This window comes from Phycodurus eques, chromosome 8 (assembly GCF_024500275.1).
Source record: "Phycodurus eques isolate BA_2022a chromosome 8, UOR_Pequ_1.1, whole genome shotgun sequence".
In the NCBI taxonomy this organism is placed as follows: domain Eukaryota; kingdom Metazoa; phylum Chordata; class Actinopteri; order Syngnathiformes; family Syngnathidae; genus Phycodurus; species Phycodurus eques.
Genome location: NC_084532.1, coordinates 26,383,734 through 26,403,664, shown reverse-complemented (window position 1 = coordinate 26,403,664; position 19,931 = coordinate 26,383,734). Strand labels below are relative to the sequence as shown.

General features: G+C 39.8%; 1 protein-coding gene across 1 annotated transcript in view; it reads left to right on the top strand.

Moving 5' to 3' along the window:
• The window catches only part of kif1aa (kinesin family member 1Aa), a 47,245-nt gene that overhangs the window by 12,611 nt on the left and 14,703 nt on the right, over positions 1-19,931 (top strand). The window contains exons 7-34 of the mRNA XM_061683060.1: positions 154-265; positions 565-642; positions 728-793; positions 1,908-1,925; positions 2,011-2,089; positions 2,167-2,245; positions 2,612-2,754; positions 3,526-3,564; positions 5,112-5,245; positions 5,760-5,839; positions 5,948-6,023; positions 6,423-6,502; positions 6,827-6,933; positions 7,012-7,092; positions 8,025-8,205; positions 8,289-8,361; positions 8,795-8,885; positions 8,962-9,110; positions 9,193-9,371; positions 10,195-10,365; positions 10,605-10,907; positions 13,210-13,495; positions 13,748-13,877; positions 14,648-14,810; positions 15,706-15,796; positions 15,879-15,997; positions 17,204-17,259; positions 17,370-17,576. Coding sequence (XP_061539044.1) covers positions 154-265; positions 565-642; positions 728-793; positions 1,908-1,925; positions 2,011-2,089; positions 2,167-2,245; positions 2,612-2,754; positions 3,526-3,564; positions 5,112-5,245; positions 5,760-5,839; positions 5,948-6,023; positions 6,423-6,502; positions 6,827-6,933; positions 7,012-7,092; positions 8,025-8,205; positions 8,289-8,361; positions 8,795-8,885; positions 8,962-9,110; positions 9,193-9,371; positions 10,195-10,365; positions 10,605-10,907; positions 13,210-13,495; positions 13,748-13,877; positions 14,648-14,810; positions 15,706-15,796; positions 15,879-15,997; positions 17,204-17,259; positions 17,370-17,576 — 3,371 coding nt within the window. The remainder of the gene's footprint in view (positions 1-153; positions 266-564; positions 643-727; positions 794-1,907; positions 1,926-2,010; positions 2,090-2,166; positions 2,246-2,611; positions 2,755-3,525; positions 3,565-5,111; positions 5,246-5,759; positions 5,840-5,947; positions 6,024-6,422; positions 6,503-6,826; positions 6,934-7,011; positions 7,093-8,024; positions 8,206-8,288; positions 8,362-8,794; positions 8,886-8,961; positions 9,111-9,192; positions 9,372-10,194; positions 10,366-10,604; positions 10,908-13,209; positions 13,496-13,747; positions 13,878-14,647; positions 14,811-15,705; positions 15,797-15,878; positions 15,998-17,203; positions 17,260-17,369; positions 17,577-19,931) is intronic.

Below are 19,931 nucleotides of genomic sequence, written 5' to 3'. Positions count from 1 at the left end.
AAAAAAAAATCAGTTCATTTCAATGAGGAATATTGATTTGATATACATGTAAATTGAGAGATTAAGAGAGATTAAACCTGTGGTTGTCAAGGTATCGCTGTACAGTGACACATTTTGCCAACAAACTCAAGCGAACTGTCTTTCTCCCGGCAGGACGGTGGCTGCTACCAACATGAACGAGACCAGCAGTCGCTCGCACGCCGTTTTTAACATCATCTTCACTCAGAAACGCCACGACGCTGACACTGATAATACCTCTGAAAAGGTAACACACACACACACACACAACATTGTGGAGTGCATGACACTTCAGTCCACGGACCTTATTGAGCTATATCCCCTCTCTGGCGCGTGTTGCGCATTCTACTGATATAGAGCCCACAATTTCCACCTATCATCAAGAAAGGTGGCAGACTGCACGGAACAAATACAGCAAGTAGTTCCCTGGAACATAAACACAGAGGCACAATACTGTGGAGCGATCACATGTTAGAGTCAATGTAATAATATGAAGAAGCCGTTTTCATATTTCATTGACTGGAGTCTACTCGTTTGTGCTTTCAGGTGAGTAAAATCAGTTTGGTGGATTTGGCTGGCAGCGAGAGAGCTGATTCTACCGGAGCCAAAGGGACCAGGCTGAAGGTAGGACCGTTTTCCCCCCAGTTTCGCATCTCAGAGGCAAACACTTCAAATCGTCATTGTCAACCTTCTTTGTGTTGGGCCGCAGGAAGGAGCCAACATCAACAAATCTCTAACCACGCTGGGAAAGGTCATCTCCGCTTTGGCAGAAGTGGTGAGATTGATACCAAAATCCTTCTCAATGTACAAATAGAACCAGAACCGGAACTAGTACAAAAGCCATAGCAATAACCAGTGCAACAGCCTGAAGTATACCAAGAAACAGAACTAGATCAAGGACCACAACTAGAACACAAACCAGGACAAGAAGCAGAACTACAACAAGAATTAGTACGAGAACTAGTACTAGAACTAGAACAAGAACCAGGACTAGAATTAGATCCAAAAATAGCTTCTGAACCAAATCTAGGATAAGAACCAGGACATGAACCAGTACAAGAAGCAGAACTAGAAAAATAATTTTAATCACAACTCAAATCGAAACTGGAACCATAACCAGAATTAGAGCTTGAAGCAGAACTAGAGCCTGAACCAAAAGAAAACTTGACCTAGAACATGAATAATAACTAGAACAAGTACCTGGACTAGAAGAAGTAGGACCAGTCCCACTCTAGGAACACAACAAGAGCAACAGCTTGAACTATAACCAGAAGCAGAGCTAAACCAGAACAAGGACCAGGAACAAGACACAGAATGAGAACAAGAACAGGAAACAGAACTGGAACAATTCTATAACAAGAAACAGAACTATTACCAGAGCCAAATTCGGAACTAGATTCAGAACCTGGATTATAACAAAACCAGAACTAGAACTAGAACCAGAACTATAACAAGAATTTAAACCAAAAAAGTACTCAAACCAGTACTAGTATAACGACCAGGAATATACTAATCATAACCAGTTGCAGCCTAGTAACATAACTAGAATAAGAACCACTGCTAGAACTAGTACAAAAAGTAGAATTACAATCAGAACAAGAACCATTACAAGAAACCAGAACAAGAAAAAGGACCAGCACTAGAGCCACAACAGGAAATAGAGCTAGAACAACACTTCAACAAGAACCAGATCTATTACCCAAAACGCCGAAAAGAACTAGCATTATAACAAAACTGGAACAACAAGTAGGACAAGAACAAGGCCTATGACCAAAACTAGCCCCAGAGCTAAAACTTGGACGAGATAAGAACCAGAAGCGGAACTACAACAATTCACTTTTATTCATGTGTGTTAAACGTGCCAATGTTTACACTGTGCTTCATTTCAGGACTCTGGACCAAACAAGGTATGTCACTGATATGATTTTCTGTTAATTACCTAAATATAAGCTACATGGTGGAGGTAATAACAGAGCCGTGACTAACATGCAGAACAAAAAGAAGAAGAAAGCAGAAAGTTTCATTCCTTATCGCGATTCAGTGCTGACTTGGCTGCTCCGAGAAAATCTTGGTAGGAATCAGCTTACCTCTCATTAGCACCTCATCTCATTAAATGTGTGCTAATGCCGTGTTTCCACTTTTCATCAGGTGGTAACTCTCGCACTGCCATGGTGGCTGCGCTGAGCCCGGCGGACATCAACTATGACGAGACGCTCAGCACGCTCAGGTAAAAACAGCACGCCAACATATTTACTTTTTCCCCATCCAGTCTAATCCACATGTTTTCATAGAGCACATTTAAAAACAACAGCGTACAAAGTGCTGTACAATGAAGTCAAAACACACAGGATATAAAACTAAGCAACATTACAGAAGATAAAAACAATAAAACATAACAAAGCCAATGAAATGCTGAATACCATAGTAACTGGAGCCCTAGCCCATACAAAGAAAAGAAAATAGGCCCTAGAATGTAACCCTGGGGCACGCCATGTATAAAGGGGAGCAGATGATAAATGAAATTCACCAAGAGAGACATAATAATTCCATCCTCGCATCAACAGCTTGTGTCAACGTGTGTTAATGATGGCAGGTATGCCGACCGTGCCAAGCAGATCCGCTGCAACGCCGTCATCAACGAGGATCCCAACAACCGGCTGGTGCGCGAGCTGAAGGAGGAGGTGTCACGTCTCAAAGACCTGCTCTTCGCCCAGGGCCTGGGGGACATTATCGAGAGTAAGCACACACTTTGAAGTTGTGTTGATACTATTAAGACACCATCATTGCAGAAATGTTAACATTAACAACAAGCATCGCTAACGATGGGAATTAGCTGGCAGTAAGGAAGTATCTTTGTAAAATAATCGGAACAAGAAGAAGATCCAGAGCAGGAACCACAAGTAGGCAACTTTTATCACATAGTATGGTGCTGGACAATGTTAATTAAGACGGCATAAGATTTAAAGAGATGAAACGACACAGGTTGATGCCTTCAGGAAAGTGGCTCTGCCTCAGGACCTGGCCCAATCGGTCGAATCCTCAGAATCCTCCAGAGCAATGTCCCAGGGGAAGTGGTCCACCTCCGATTTTGTCCCAGTTGGTCAATGCAGAATCCATCCAGCAACAGCCTCAGATTAGCCACAGTCCACTCTCCAAGCAGGAAAGGAGGGGGGGAGGAGAGAGGAGCAGCGGCAGTAAAACAGGCCTACGTGTACTTTGACTAAATGCCAAAGTGTGAAAATAAGTCTACAGTTGCGATTTAAACATTTCTACTGACATAGTAGCGCGGATATCAGCGGTAAGGGCATTCCAGAGTATTGCAGTCCAAATAGAAAATAATTGTTTATGATGCACCGTCATCTAGTGGTGGTTCACTGTACTGCAGCGTGATGATAGTGGGAGTAAATAATTGTGTTGTTGATTTAATTGGAGAGCACTTTAATGGAGGCAAAGCCTGTGTCTTGTGTCTTTTGTCTTATTCTGTCTCTCTTTGTGTCTCTCTTCAAGCATTTCGAGGGTCTGCTGCTGAGATTGAGGGTTTGAAACGTGTGTTGTTTTTGGTTACCTCGCGCTTCTGGCAGCTTTGCATCACATCCGAATGTCAGCTTTATTTGTGCTTTCCACAACATCTGCCATTTAATGACACACACACTTTACGTATGGCGTCATAGTGCAGCAGAGGACAATACGCATGGTCTTGCAGCTGTGAGACCTTGCTGTGCTCCAGACAAAAGAAAGTACAGTGAGTTGTGCCTTGAGGTACGTGTGACCCAATTTACGGGTTTTTCGAGATACGAGCCATCGTTTGGCCGATTTTTTTGCTTTGCCTTGCTGGCGAAATTAGATACAAACGGATAGTTATCAATTCTTCAAAAAAGAGGCTTCTTTTGCCTCTCTTCTTTTGCCACTCCCAGTTGAAGTTTACTGTGAAACTAATTATGTCCTTACTGTATATTTGTAGAACGTACAATATTATTAAAGCTCTGTTTTTGTAATTAAAAAACACATTTCAAAAAGTTTTGTAATTTTTTTGGGCGGAGGCTGGAACAGATTACCGGCCTTTTCATTCATTTCAATGGGCAAAAATGATTTGAGATACATTTTGAGCGTGGTCATGAAACAAATAAAATTTGTATATCAACGCACCACTGTACATTAAAAACTTACTTTTCATTTGAGTGCTATTATTATTTTTAATATAGTATTTTACCCTCCTTAATAATATAATTCTGAGATTATCACTACTGAGTGACATTAACGCCCTTTAATCACGCTAACAAGTCAAGCAAATAATTACAATTACAGTAAGAACACTTAACTTGGGCTGTTAATTCTGTTGTAGTGGGCAAAAAAAAAACAAAAAAAAATGTGTTTTTATTGAATCGAGTGTTTGTTTGTATTTTTTTATTTCAATTAAATTTTGTTGTATTTTCACATTTTTAGCATTCATAATAGTATTGAGATTTGTTTCTATTTTTTTCATTCTTAATTCATTTGTTTCCTATCATAAACTGTTTTAACCTTTTTATCAATATTATTCTATGATGTTTTAAGCCCCCAAATTCAAGGTTCTTTTAAAATATTTAATAGGTAGTTTTTATTATACAGTATTATAATAAACACATTTCTTAAGGTATCCACGACCAACAGCACAGCTAAAAATGTTGACTGATGGAGACGAGAAAATTGGAAAATCTATTTAAATAAAAAATGTAAATGTTCAAATAACAAAATGTAGCAATTAAAGCCAACAATAACAATTACAAAAAAACTGCAGCTCGTCAGCATTGAAATGAGATGTTTACGAGTCATGAGTTCACTGCGCTGTTAATTAGTCATGGAAATGGCCTTGCTGCTATATTCCATTTGTGTTGAATGTAAATCTTCGCTGATCTGAAACGGCACAGACCTATGCGCAAAGCACATTCTCCAGCTTGTTTATTTTGAGCTTGATGGCCGCACTGTTCCATCTTTTTTGTTGTTGTTGCTTATTGGCTTGCTTGTCGCACGACGAGAACAATAACAACAGTAAAGGGCCCAGTTGTCAATCAAAGGTGTGCTCTTTTTCTCTCTCCGCCTCTCACTCTCCACAGTGACCAACGCCATGACGGGCATGAGTCCCTCTCCGTCGCTGTCTGCCCTGTCCAGCCGCGCCGGCTCCATCGCCAGCCTGCATGACCGCATCATGTTCAGCCCGGCCAATGAGCAGGCCATCGAGCGCCTGAAGGTGAGTGTGATGGTGAAATTAAAAACACCAAATTCTAAATTTTCTACAATTTTGAAAATTCAGCCCTCGAAGCCAGTTTCCCTTAGAATCATGAAATACACACAAAATAGGGTCAAGAAACCATGCCTGAAAAGACGTAGGAAGGCTTCCATTTTGATATGAAGCGGCCACTTTAGCGTCATTTCCAGGGGTTCTCACAGACAAACTTGTCATTGAGGTTTTGTCTGATTGGCAAATTTGATACACATCTCCTAGACAGATGGATGACACTAAATCGTGAATAATTTGAGTGTTCATTATTGAGTGTCAGTTTCCCTTAGCAACATGAAATTTGGTAGGTTAGTCTATCACAAGTAGACCCATAAAAAGTCACAAGAAGCCAAAAAACACAAGACATCAGCCATTTTTCTTTGAAGCGGGCATTTTAGGGTCATTACCAGGTGGTATCGAAGATAAAATACTACAGGCAGAAATGTAGAAATGCAATAAATCTGCATTTTTTTCTAAATATCAGGAAACTGAGAAAATCATCGCAGAGCTCAACGAGACGTGGGAAGAGAAACTTCGGCGGACTGAAGCCATACGAATGGAACGGTGAGCTTCAACTTCCCGTCTGTGACAAAGACTCACTCGTCATCGGAGTGTCTTGATATGTAGCGATTAGCATGTCGCAAATAACTTGAGTGCGCCTTTTATCCATAGAGAGGCCCTGCTGGCAGAAATGGGCGTGGCCATGCGCGAGGATGGCGGCACGGTCGGCGTCTTTTCCCCCAAGAAGGTAATCAGACATCCAATGAGTCGACTGCTCAAAGTGCTTTGAAGCATTTTGAAGAATAAACTGCCTCTTTATCCGCCCCCTAAGCGGTCAGACAGCTGCAGAAAGCCCCAGGCTGTGTTTATTGACACTGTCGGGCTGTTTTCCCCTAATGAGGTTTGTAGCTAGGAAGTGTGCGGGTGCTTTTGAGTCTCTGACCTTCATCAACTTTGATCTCAATAGCTCCCGTAGCGGCCCGATGGGTTTGAAGACAACCTAAAGCTTGCTCTAGCTGCATGTTTTTTCTTGACGAGATTGCTTTGCGTGGGCGCTGTGATATGCAGTGTTTGCAAAAGGGATCGTAAAAAGACAGAAATTGACTTGCACGGACGACTCATTTTATTGTTTTATGTTCCTGCTCAGACCCCTCATCTGGTGAACCTGAACGAGGACCCTCTCATGTCCGAGTGCTTGCTCTACTACATCAAGGATGGAATAACCAGGTCAGATGCTGCCGGGCTTATTAATAATGAGCCACACGCTGCTTCACCAATTCAAAAGACATTATCATATCCTATTTAGCAGTTTGTTCTGATGCATTTGTTTCCATTGCACCAGTTCATTTGGTAACTTGGATCAAGTCACCAAGCAAGCAGCGAACAAATCAACCAAGCAAATGACTGACTGACTGACTGACTGACTGGCTGACTGCCTAAATGACTGACAAACAAACCAATGTGCTGCATTCCATGTGTCTGCTTGATGCGGTGGCTCCTCTGTTGTGTAATCCTACAAACTAGTTAACTAACCAAGATAATGTTTTCCAGGGTGGGCCGTGTGGATGCCGCGAGCCGCCAGGACATCGTCCTCAGCGGCCACTTCATCAAGGATGAGCACTGCACTTTCACCAGCGCCACAGGACCCCAGGGAGAAAGTAAGTGATCTTCACTTTAAAACCAGACGGGCCCCGTTGTTGTTGTCTGACGTTGTTGCCGTCTTTGTTGCCGAGTAGCCGTTGTCCTGGAGCCTTGCGAAGGAGCAGAGACCTACGTCAACGGCAAGAGAGTGACGGAGGCCACAGTCCTTAAATCAGGTTGGGAAAATGTAATCCCTTACGGTCATCTTTAGAATGACATTATTGCATTAATACAGACATGACAATATGAGGAAAAAAATAATAGTATTTTTGACTGACCCACTGACGAAGCAACTAAGTAACCAACCTAGTAACCAAATTGACTGACTGACAAACAGCGCAACTAGCTAAGTAACCAACCAAAACCGAGACCGGCTGCTAACTGACTGACTTACTAACTTAATTAACTGACTGACTGACTAGCTAACAAAGTAAGGCTCTAACTAAGTAATCAACCACAGACTAATGAACCCACTGACTAGCATAGAAGCAACTAGCTAGCAAAGTGACCAACCAAGTGGCCGACTGAATGACTAACTGACTGGCTGACTAACTGACCAACCAACCAACTGACAACCTAACCAACTAAGCAACCAACCAAACAAGGGACCAACTAACTATCTAACTCACTAATGAAAATGCTTCTTGAACAGACTACACACTTCAAAATGAACAACTAACCAGTCAACTGCCTTACTGGCTGTCTACCTAACTAGTTAACCGACTTAACTAACTAAGCAATCATGTAAATAACTAATTGATTGACCGGCCAAATGACTTACCAAGTAACGGCGCATCCAACTGACTTATAGACCGTTGACTTATTCAGTTGGTTGAACCAACTGACTAACTAACTGACTGACTGACTAACTGCTTGGTCAGTCTGACCAACTGACTAACTCATCAAACAATCAAGCAAGTAACTAACTAACCAACCAATCAAGCAACAAACTCACTGACTGATTGTTTGGTCAGTTGAACCAACGAACCGACCGACCGAACGATCGACCGACCGCTGTGTTGTTTCCAACGTAGTAGCATCATATCAGTATGTACATCCATGATATGCTGTTTGTACATTTGCCTTGATACGGTGCTACTGTGATCAGGAAATCGCATCATCCTGGGCAAGAGCCACGTGTTCCGCTTCAACCATCCCGTGCAGGCGCGGGCTGAGAGGGAGAGGACCCCGTGCGCCGAGACCCCCGCCGAGCCCGTGGACTGGGCTTTTGCCCAGAGGGAGCTGCTGGAGAAGCAAGGCATTGACATGAAGCAGGAGATGGAGCAGAGGTAAGCAAATACTGTACTGGACATAAAGTATATTATACAATGGAGTACAAATGAAGGCATAAACTAACAGTGTTTGTGTTTAGGCTCCAGGAGCTGGAGGATCAATATCGCAAAGAGAGAGAGGAGGCCAACAACCTGCTAGAGCAGCAAAGACTGGTACCTGATTCTCCTTTCCCAAGACAACTAGAATAGTAGTCAGTCGAGTGCAGAACTAAGTGTTAGCAGTACTGAAAAGTAGTTCATTGAGCGCCTTATTCCTATTTCTTTGTTTGGTAGCATTTACGCCTAAGGGACTCAAATGGCGAGACTGACTAAGAAATTATTTCTGACATTGGCGCATGATTAAAAGAATGCATAATGTACAAAACAAATGTTCCACGTAAGATATTGAATGTCCGACCAACCAGCCAGCCAACCGACTAAGTAGTTGGCAGCGTTTACAAACTGCACTTCATCAATACTGAGAGGTGTTTCTAATAGTTTGACGCTCAGTATGGTAACCAAAATATTACTTTCCAGTATGATCGTAGAGTAGAATTTTTACGCTGGATCTCATTATCTTGTGAATGAAGCGTGTGGTATTTTTCAGGATTACGAAAGCAAGCTGGAGGCCCTTCAGAAGCAGGTAGATCGTTATTACCCAGAAGCTCCCGAGGAAGAGGAGGAGCCCGAACAGGAAGGTAACGCATGAAGCGAATGGACGCCTGCACGTCGTGCGAGTAAAAGCTGAACGTCAATGTTGGCGCCGTCTCACAGCTCATTGGAGCGAGCGTGAACGAGAGCTGGCGGAGTGGAGCTTTCGCAGGTGGAGGTGCTACCAGTTCACCTCCCTGCGGGACCTCCTGTGGGGCAACGCCATCTTCCTCAAGGAGGCCAACGCCATCAGTGTGGAGCTCAAGAAGAAGGTGAAAACCCGCCGTGTGGCCACAACGTCCATACCGTTAGCCGCCGTAACGCTAATGAGGCATTTTTGCATGCGCCCCGCAGGTTCAGTTCCAGTTTGTGCTGTTGACTGACACCCTATACTCGCCGCTCCCGCCCGACCTGCTGACGCCTGAGGCCAGCAAAGAGCGCGAGAGGCGAATTTTTCCGCAAACCATCGTGGCTGTGGAGGTGCAAGACCAGAAGAATGGAGCCACTCACTACTGGACGCTAGAAAAACTCAGGTAGTCATAGATTTGCCAAATGTTTTGAGTTCCTAACTTTCTATTGGAACTTTTTGCAATAAAGAGGAATTTTTTAAATTGAAGCTTGACTCTTAATCGGGAATTTAAGATTTATTTAATTTAACTCACTCCAATTGCCATATTCAATCTAATTATGATGCTATACGAGTCCCTCCAAGTAAGTTACGATTCACACCGACTACAATGCGATATGATTCACTCCAATTACAATCCCATACAAATCTGATACAATATGATTCATCACAATTACGATTCCATATGAGTCACTCAAATTACAATACAGTTGCCTCCAATTTTTATGTGATGCAGTTCACTCAAGTTGCATTATCATAAAATTACAATGCAATATAATTAATTCCAAATACTAATTCCAATACCATACAAATATGATACAACACAATTCAGTACAATTATGATCCTACTGTATATGATTCACTCCAATTAGAATATGATTCACTCAAATTGCAATATTTTGTGGATTATTTTTTGTAAACTACATACAGGCAGACATTTAATCTGGAGGTGACATAATGCCGCACGGTTCCCGCAGTGTGAGGGAATCGATGGAGTTTTACATTTCTCAGACAGTTGAGTGTTCGAAAGAGATCATAGATTTATTCTCAAGCTACTGTCAGGCCTTTCAATTGGTCATTGATTCATAAAAATAACAGACGATGGGGGGGACAGGCCAATAGTGTCGACAAATGTGGTTTCGCCCGACAGCGACGATACACTAAAATGCAATATGTTCCACTCCAATTACGACACAATACAATTGTCCACAACAAATTTATCCTCGCAGGCAGAGACTGGATCTCATGAGAGAGATGTATGACCGCGCCGCTGAGGTTCCCCCTACCACCGCTGTTGCTTCAGCGACGGGTATGAATTCCACCACAGACGACGGCGAAGGCGCCATGACCGGCGGCGACCCTTTTTACGACCGCTTCCCTTGGTTCCGTCTGGTGGGCAGGTATGCTTTCACCATGTGGTTAAAAAAAAAAAAAAAAAAAAAAAAAAAACCTCATTACCCCATTCCTAAAAATATCTTTTTCCCCCTCTGGATGTCAAAGCTCATCATCTTGACGAACGTGGCAAAACACATTTTCCCGCCTGGTTGTTGTTGCATCCCGTCCTGGTGTGCGTCCACTAACAGGCGGGGTCAATCCATGTTCAGTGTGTGCTTTCTCTCCACTAACCCGCTTCCCCCAGAAACCCTCTTTTCAACACGTGCATGAGCGAGCGCATGAGCGACCCCACCCCGTCCCCCACCCTCTCCGCCTCCGAGACCACCGACTCCCCTCAGCAGGAGGCTCGCGGCAGCGAGGACGACGAGTCTGAGGAGCTGGATGACGATATCTTTTTGGATGAGCCTTGTTCGGACCTGGCGGGAGAGGAGGAGGAGGAGGAGGAGGAGGAGGAGGAGGAGGAGGAGGAGCGAGAACTGTGCCGAGGTTCCAGCGAAGGCCAGGATCCCTTTTACGACCGCTCGCCATTATTCAGTGTAGTGGGAAGGTTGGTGAGGTTTACGGGGAGAGAGCGTGCGCTGACGGGCGGAACTAGCTCTTTCACGCTGAGACGCAGGAACGCCTTGAAACGGATAACGGGCAGGATAAAGTGTGTGTGTGTGTTTTTCGGATGGATCTGTGTCAAGGGACGGGAAAACCTTTGTTTTAAATCAGGCAGATGGGCAAGGTTTTTCGTAAATGAGTTAAACAAAAATAGTTCAAATGTGTACAGTGAACCTCCCCAAATGATATAACTTCCTCAAATATTTCCTATGCAAATGTCTTTTGCGGGAGTAGACATTTCTGGGCTTTTATTCTTATAAGTACTTCCTGTCCTCAATCCCATTTTCATTGCTAGCAGTTGTAACACACCTAACGCTCACGTTATATAAGAGGGGCGGGATGGGATCATAACAAGGAATGTCGACGCTAAAAGACCTGCTTGTATTGCTTGTGTGTGTGTGTCACATCTGACGTGTCTAACCACACTAAAGTGACACACAGGAAGTTGCTATCTCAAGTTGAAAGAGCTGGTTTCTACCTCAGCCGTCTCTTTTAGGCATGCCAGAGCACAAGTCCTTTCATTTTGATTTATTTCATTAATGCATTATTTTTTATTTTTTTTTCATGACCGACTCGTGGCCTCCGTGAGGTGCCCTTTGATTTGATTGGTCGGCTGTGTGGCTGAGCCGTGTTTGCCCCGCCCTCCCCCGTCTGATGATGAGGATTTCTGTGTCATTTGAACGTCAAAAGAAAAGCATTATTTAATTTATTTTTTTGTCCTGAGCATGCCTTTCTTAACACCTCACCAATCTTGTCATAAGCCTGCCCCCCGCCGTCCCCCTTTTTTAACACCCTTAAATGTCTACCTTAAATTGGCACATGAACACGTGGTGCAGTCCAAATATATTTGACAAGCAACATTTCAAATACATTTAATATAAATGTTAGGCTATTTCTAATAGACACTCCTTATGAAAAGAAAAAGTCAGCAGTCAAACAACAGAGGGTGCTTGAAGTATTAGGCCGTTTGAACCAAACAAAGCTACGAAGAAAGTCATGCCAAAATTAAATCAATAGGAAGCCAACTTCAATTAAAACATGAATTCATTCATTAAAAATGTTATTAATGTATTAAAAGGTCCATTCATTAAGTCACTTGTAAAATGTAATCTTATATATTTCTCTTACACATTTATATTGAACCTATTAATAACATTTCATGACCTTTTTCATTATTTAATGGCATTTTTATTTTTTGTGCCAAAAATATTTTTTATTATTCATTTTATACAGCCCATATATGCTACATATATATGTTTGTAGTTAATATATGATTCTATTACAGAGTAAAATTACTTATTACATTTTTCTTTAATTAATTAATTAGATTGCGTAATGTAATCTTAAATTATACAATGAACATAATGAATAAGTATTTAATTACCGATTCCTGTTTTGTGACCTTTTTAATTCATTTATGTTATTTTTAACTATTTATTTTAACTTTTTGAATGGAATTTGTATGGTTGTATGTTTTTTTGTGCCAAATTACATAAATAGAAAGGCAACTAATTTATGTAAAATAAAGCATTAAATTGTCAATTAATTAATTAAATTCTGATAAATATTAAATACCTTCTTAGTTAATAATCATTTATTTTGCAACCATTATATGTATTTCCTGGCCGATTAATCTATTTATTTTACCTTAAAATGTCATTAAACTATATAATTTCAGGTTATATATTATATATATGCAAATAATACATGGAAAATTATATATAGTCATTTAGATGGTAGTTGGCTATTTAAATAGCTTTATATTTATTTAATTTTGGCACAACCTTCATGAAAGAGAGCAGTGTAACTGGTACTTTTATACCATACTGCAATTACACTTTTAATCTGCCACACCCCTGGAGGCTGGTCGTGCACCTCCAGGCGTGTTTTTGATGAAATGCTTTTTTTTAACTGATTTATTTTGAGAAAAAAAAAAGGAGAACAAATTTGTGTAATTGTTCTATCAGACGTGTTTTACATTTTTTATTTAGCGGACCCCATGGATGCACCACAGTTGGGTAATCCCTGAGCTAACACAAGCCCAATAAAAAAAAAAAAAAAAAAAAAAAACTTAGATACGAACTATGAAAGCAAGAGTAAAGGGCAGCCATGGCCATCGCTCAAGAGCAGTCCCAGCTTGTGTTTGGTTGCTTTGCAGCTCAGTGTTTTCAGTGTATTGTAATCCCCCTTCTTGTCCCGCTTGACTCCGCCATTTTGTCCTTCTTCTGTCTCCGTTTCCCGTCTAGATCATTTGTGTACCTGAGCAACCTGCTGTACCCCGTTCCTCTGGTGCACCGTGTGGCCATCGTGAGCGAGAAAGGCGACGTCAAGGGCTTCCTGCGTGTGGCGGTGCAGGCCATATCGGGTAAGGCTCAGCGAAGAGGCGGGGCTGTGTGGCAGAGCTGCGTGCGATTGGCCGATGAATGCCGTTGTTTCGCCCCTCCAGCCGACGAGGAAGCGCCCGACTACGGCTCGGGAGTGCGACAGTCGGGCACTGCCAAAATCTCCTTTGAGGATCAACAGTATGAAAAGGTATGTAAACAGCGCACTACGGCTCCCTCTAGTGGTACTCAGTATGTGTGATATGTGGTGAAGTTCTTCGCAATGAATGCATGAAATCATTGGATCTCAAACGTCATCTTACAACAATTTAGACATTTTGAGGCCGCTGCCTCCATATTTAATGTGCAGGAAAAACAATGTCAGACCTCACGAGAGCTCAGTTCAGCAAATGTCAAAGTATTAACTCTGTATGTTTTGCGTATTCTTTGAATTTTTTTGCAGTTCCAGTCAGAGTCTTGTTCGGTAGGCCTGTCCTGTACCGAAGTCTCCCAGGAGGAGCTTCGCATCGTGGAGGGCGAGGGGCAGAGCGCAGAGACAGGACCCTCGGCGGACGAAGTCAACAATAACACATGTGAGGGTCATTATACTATAGAGGGGCGTGAAGAGCATAAAATATAGGGGACGCGGTGAGGAGAGTTTAAGGTACGGGAAGGGGATGCAAAGTAAGTAAAGGTTTATATAATGTGGAGCCTGCGGCTAGTTCTTGTTAGAGGTATAGCTGCTGTATTTTGGATGAACTGCAAGCAGTTTAGAGAAGACTGCCTGAGGCAGGTGATGTAGGGAGTTACAGTTCTCCAACCGGGGGAAGATAAATGTGTGGATAAATCATTCAAGAACCGTAGGGGGCCCAATAGGTCTTATTCTAGCAATATTTCTTAACTGCAGAAAGCAGGAGTGGACAAGACGATTGACATGATGGTCAAACGTGATGTACTGAAAATGATACTGAGATTCTTAGCAGTGGACTTAATGTTCTGGTGAATTGGTCCAATTAAACTGAGCAGCAACAGTGACAAAGATTTCAAGGCCATTTAAAAGAACTTCAGATTTTTCAGGGTTAAGATGAAGAACAATTTAGGTCGTCCACTCTTTGGTAGTGGCTAAACACTCATGAAGGGAGATCAGTTGGTGTGACTTATTGGGTTTGGCTGAGAAATAAATCTAAGAATAATTGCCATAGCAGTGGTATGACATTTCATTAAAAGCAGCTCAACAACTGACGCAGAGTAAACGTAAAATTAAAATAGAATTGGGTCAAGGATGGAACTCTGAGGGACTCCGGTGTAATCAAGAATCAAGGCTGTTGGCTTATGTTTTTTTTTTTTTTTTTTTGTGTGTCAGCTGGCGGTAATGAAGACGACGTTGCGGGGAAGTCGGGAGTGGACGGCCAAGTGGACGTGATGGCGGAGCATCTAAAGATCGGGAACATTTTCACCTTCCGTGTGACCGTGCTACAAGCATCCAGCATCTCCGCAGAGTACGCTGACATCTTCTGCCAGTTCAAGTAAGATATCGCTCCCCGATTCATCTTGAACACCCCAGTCTCTTTGATTCAACAGTCTTCCTATATTCTTATGAAAACATCCTTTTATTTCCAGAAAAAAAATATTTAAAAAGTCAGTGTTATTAGCAAAACTTGTATTTTTCTGAGAAAAAGTTTTGAAAAAGTATTTTTTAAATACAAGATGTAACTGAAAATGGCATTCATAAAGAAAAACAAAAAACATTTCAATCAAATTTTTATTGCTTTGTCATCATTACACCAAACACAATGACAGAGAAAAAAGAGGGTTCTAAAACAAACAGAACAAAATTTAATTTTGGGGGGGAAAAAAGTAGCTATTTAACAGAAAATGTCGTTTTTTTTTCAAAAAAGAAGATGTTTTTATATGAAAAAAAATGTTCAAAGAAAAAGAAAAACAATTTTTAGAATTTTAAAAATGTTTCTAGAAAAAAGTAATATTTGTCAGATAGTCTCTTTTTCAAGAAGTCATCAAAGCAAGTAATATTTTTCTTTAAAAAGTCAATATATTATTATATAAAAGGTTGTAATTGTGGAAAAAAAAAATTCAATAAAAATGTGGATGAAAATGACAACTTTAACACAAAGGTCTTTCTAATAGAAAGTTACATTATTTCAAGGGGAAAGTCATATTTTTCAAGGAATTACATAATATTTTTCAAGAAAGGTAAAGTTACGCTAAAGAAAGTTGTATTTTTCAAGGAAATAACAAGCATTTCTTTTTTAAAATTGTAATACTAATGTTGTTTCTTCACATTTTTAAAAAGCCATTTAGAAAGAAAGTATTTTTCCATGAACCACATTTTTGTGTGTTATTATTTGCACCTGAAAGGTGTGCCTACGCTATCTTGAACGTGTTGTCTTATCCTGTGCGCAGTTTCATCCACCGGCACGACGAGGCCTTCTCCACGGAACCCCTGAAGAACACGGGCCGTGGCCCCCCGCTGGGCTTTTACCACGTGCAGAATGTAACAACTGATGATGATGATGAGGTGTCGGAACTTATTCGACCTCGTCAGTAACTCACATTAGGCCTGTGTTTCTTTGCAGATCGCCGTTGAAGTGACCAAATCGTTAGTGGACTACATCAGCAGTCAGCCGATCGTGTTTGAGGTGTTTGGACACTACCAGAAACAAGCATTTCTTCCTCTATGTAAAGACGTCATTAGGTAGCACTTTCTATTCTCTATTGTTATATAAAATGTGTTTTCTTCTAGTAAGTGCATCAAAATTCTATGGACAATATAGCATTATAGCAAAGTGACCAACTTATTGGAGACATTTTTGCACGAATATTTGACCGTTGATGAGGGATATTGTGTACAATTTAGGGGGGGAAATAATTTAATCCATATTTGCAATATTTAAAATATAGACAGTCTTTTTTATAATTATTATTTTTTAAATAATGATGAGAAATTAGAATAGTTATACTGTCAAGTTGAAGTTGCAGTATTCAGACAAACAAAAATCTTATATCGTAATAACAGTTAATAATATAATTAAAGATATCTAATACAGTAAATAATATACAAGTTAATACTGTTTATATAATATTTGTATATTTACTTTTTTCTTCTGGAAAAAATTTTAATGTTACGAGAATTAAGTAACATTATAAGAAAAAGCGTTTGTTGGTATTTTTCTGGGGTGTTATGGGGTAAATGACCATATGTCATGAGCAACTTTACAATAATAAGAGTCGTGTTCTTCAGAGAGAAAAAAGAATACACATAAAATGGCATAATGTTAAAGCTATTTGTTTTTTGGGGGGAATCATACAAATCTCACAAATAAAAAAAAAAAATAGAATTTCTCAGAAAAAAGTTGTAATGATATGAGAAAAAAAATGTGTATTGGCCCAAGAATAATGTAATGTCGTAACATTGTGAGAAAATACTGTAATATTATAATGAAAATGTATATTTATATTGTAATATATTTTCAAAAAAAGAGTTTAAATGCAATAAGTAATATGTTGTCTTTAAGACTTTTCTATGTTATGAGAAAAAGGTGCAATCTCTTTTTGGAATTAAGTCTTAATGTTGAGTTGTTCAACCAAACTAAATGATATCATTTCGTTTTCTGTAAGCTTAATGGTAACTTATAGTGCAAAATGCCATAAACCGGCTAGCAAAAAAAATAAAATAAACGCCATATACGGCTAACGGATATTAACACATTGGTTACAGTGATTCTAAACCTTAAAAAAAACACACAAAAAAAACACTGCTTAACACACACACACGGAGCATCAACAAAGGTCAGATAGCTTAATCCTGACATACATAGACGGGCTATTGTGCATTAGCATAGATGTTTAATTGTAAACCTTCAGACAACTTCTGTTTTCACACCCTCTTCCCTCTCCACAGTCCACTGCGGCCCTACAGGAGGCAGTTCCCCCGTGTGATGCCTCTGTCCAAACCAGGTACAAAACAAACAAACAAACAAGCACAACACTTCTGTTATGTGGATGTTGTCGTGATGGTGTGCCGCCGGGCGCGTGTCAGTCATGTTGGTGTCGTTGGCTGTGAGCAGCGGACTCGGAGCAGAACCAGGACAAAGCGCTGGAGCTGATCCGCTACCTGGTGCCCGACGTGCTCAACGGGGCGCTGGTGGACTCTCTGTCGTGCCACGCCCTCTCCGCTGCGGGGCTGGCCGCTTCCTTCCTGATGGAAGCGAACGGGCCCGCGTGGTCCGCCGCGCCCGCTTCCATTTGTTCTGTTGTTAAAGCGCAGACGCCCGGTTGGTTCACGATGATCCCAGACAATCCTGACGCTAGGCTTCTTTTATGTCACTCACTTTATGGACTGTTACAAATGCACTCACACGTCGTCTCACTGGCCAAGCTGATGTCATTCACTTGGCCACGCCCCTTTAGGCCCACATCCAACACAAGAATACTACAGTACGTACAGAAATGAATCCAGTTTGTTTGCTTGTTGCTTTTTTTTTAAAGTACAGTGATATTTTTTTTTGTTAAAACCTAACAATATTTTTTTCAACAAAATTATAATACTGATGGAAAAATACAGTATTTCCATTTTTTTTTTTTTTAATATTTTCCAAGAAAGAAATTGCAATGTTTGAACAATACTACTTTCCTTGAGCAGTAAATAGAATATTTTTTCAAGAAAAAAAAGTCTCATTAATGAAAGTCAGCTTTTTTTAAGTAAAATAAATCCTAATACTATATTGAAAAAAATATATTTTTGTCATAAAATTGTGACACTATTTAGAAAAAAATTGCATAATTTTCAAGAAAAAATTAATATTTTTACAGAAGTTAGTTTTTTACCTCAATACATTTAATGCAAGTCTTTTCAAAACTAATTTTTCAAGATTTTTTTTAAAAAAAATGTTTTCAAGAAACTGCATTTTTTAGAGAAAATTGTTACGTATTTAGAAAAAAGTTTTAAGATAAAGTATTCAAGAAAAAGGTCACAATAGTCAAAGAAAAACGGCTCCATTTGTACATGAAAATTAATGAGATTTAGCGGAAAAAATAAAAAGGAAGAATATTTAGAGAAAAATCACATATTTTTCAGAGAATAAACAACAATGTATTTTCAAGTTATCTGTACCTGATATCAGTATTTTTACATGTACAGTACTATTTTGTCTTAACGACACTTATACACTGCATGTGTATAGTTACTTGAATCAATTTGTGTAAATCCAGTCTTTTGTGACAATCCAAAGTGAGCCTCTTCTCAAAAAAAACACACTATTAATAGTTACACCCCGGCTCAGAATATGTGCCTCCGGTTTCAGTTTGAAGAAACAAAAAAGTGAAGTGACATGAAAACAGTGTTTGTTTGATGTGTCAGGATTGGCCACTTGGATTTTGGCTCCTTTGGTGTCGCGTGTGTTTACTCTCCCCTTGCTCTTCCTCCTCTGGACCACACAGACTTTGTTCAATGGCTCATAACTTACATTTAAGGTATACAGTATGAGTGGATTCACATGATGAATTCCACATTATCTACATGTGCACATCTCACATAATGCCATTCAGGTCAGTACCACTGCAAACTACAAGCACAATAAGATACAGACGTACTGTATATTGATACAGCTCAGACAGTGCCAATCAAAAGTGATCCTGCAGGTGAACCTAATTCTTCGCTTTTTGTCTTTTGTCAGCTCTCACCTTTACTGAAAGGCTTCGGCTTCTGTTTTTTTAAGGAGTTTTCTGATGTTGGAAATGAGCCGAGTGTCTACTCTTCTTCCCTCTATTGGAGATTTTTTTTCACCTAAATATTTTTTTTTTCAATAACAAATGGCACTATTGAGACTATTAACTATATATAATGATGTATTTTTCTTCAAAAAGTAATAATTTATTAATATGTCTTAAAGAAAATTCATAGTATTCATTCAAGCAAAAAGTCGCAATGTTTCAAAAGGGTAAAAAAGTAGTGCTATTTCTAGAAAAAAAAATTACTAATTTATTTTATAAACCGTGTTTCATTCAAAAGAAAATCTCGGACTGCTACAAAGATAAAAGGGCTCCCAATATTTCAATAATGGAAAAGTAACAATTTTATTAATATTTCTGGAAAAAAAGTTATATTTTTTTTTAAAAGACAGAAAAAAAATAATCGCGGGAAAGATAAATGTCTTTCTCAGCAAAGTCGCAATATTTCGCCCCCCCCACACTTTTTTCTGTAATAGTCTTTAAAAAAAAGCCATATTTTTCACAAAATAAGTTGTAGTATTTGAAGAAAAAAAAATATTTTCATGAAAATAGTTATATTTAAAAAAAAGTAGTATTTTAGAAGTTTGAATATTTTTAGAAAAAGTCAAATTTCTCTCCTCTCGCAAAAGTCTTCCCCCCCCCCCCCAAAAAAAACCTCTTCTGGAAAAAGTCATCGTATTTCATAAAATCTGAATATTCCTAGGGAGAAAAGTGTTTTTTTCCCCCCAAAAAAAAGATTACAAGCTAAATCATGATTTCCAAGACAAAAAGTATATTTTTTGTGACAAAAAATATAATGAAAAAAGTATTAAGAATACATTTATGAATTTCTGAATTTAGAATCAAGTGGTCCTTTTATAATATGTGGTAATATTGTAAAACAGTAACATTTCTTTGAG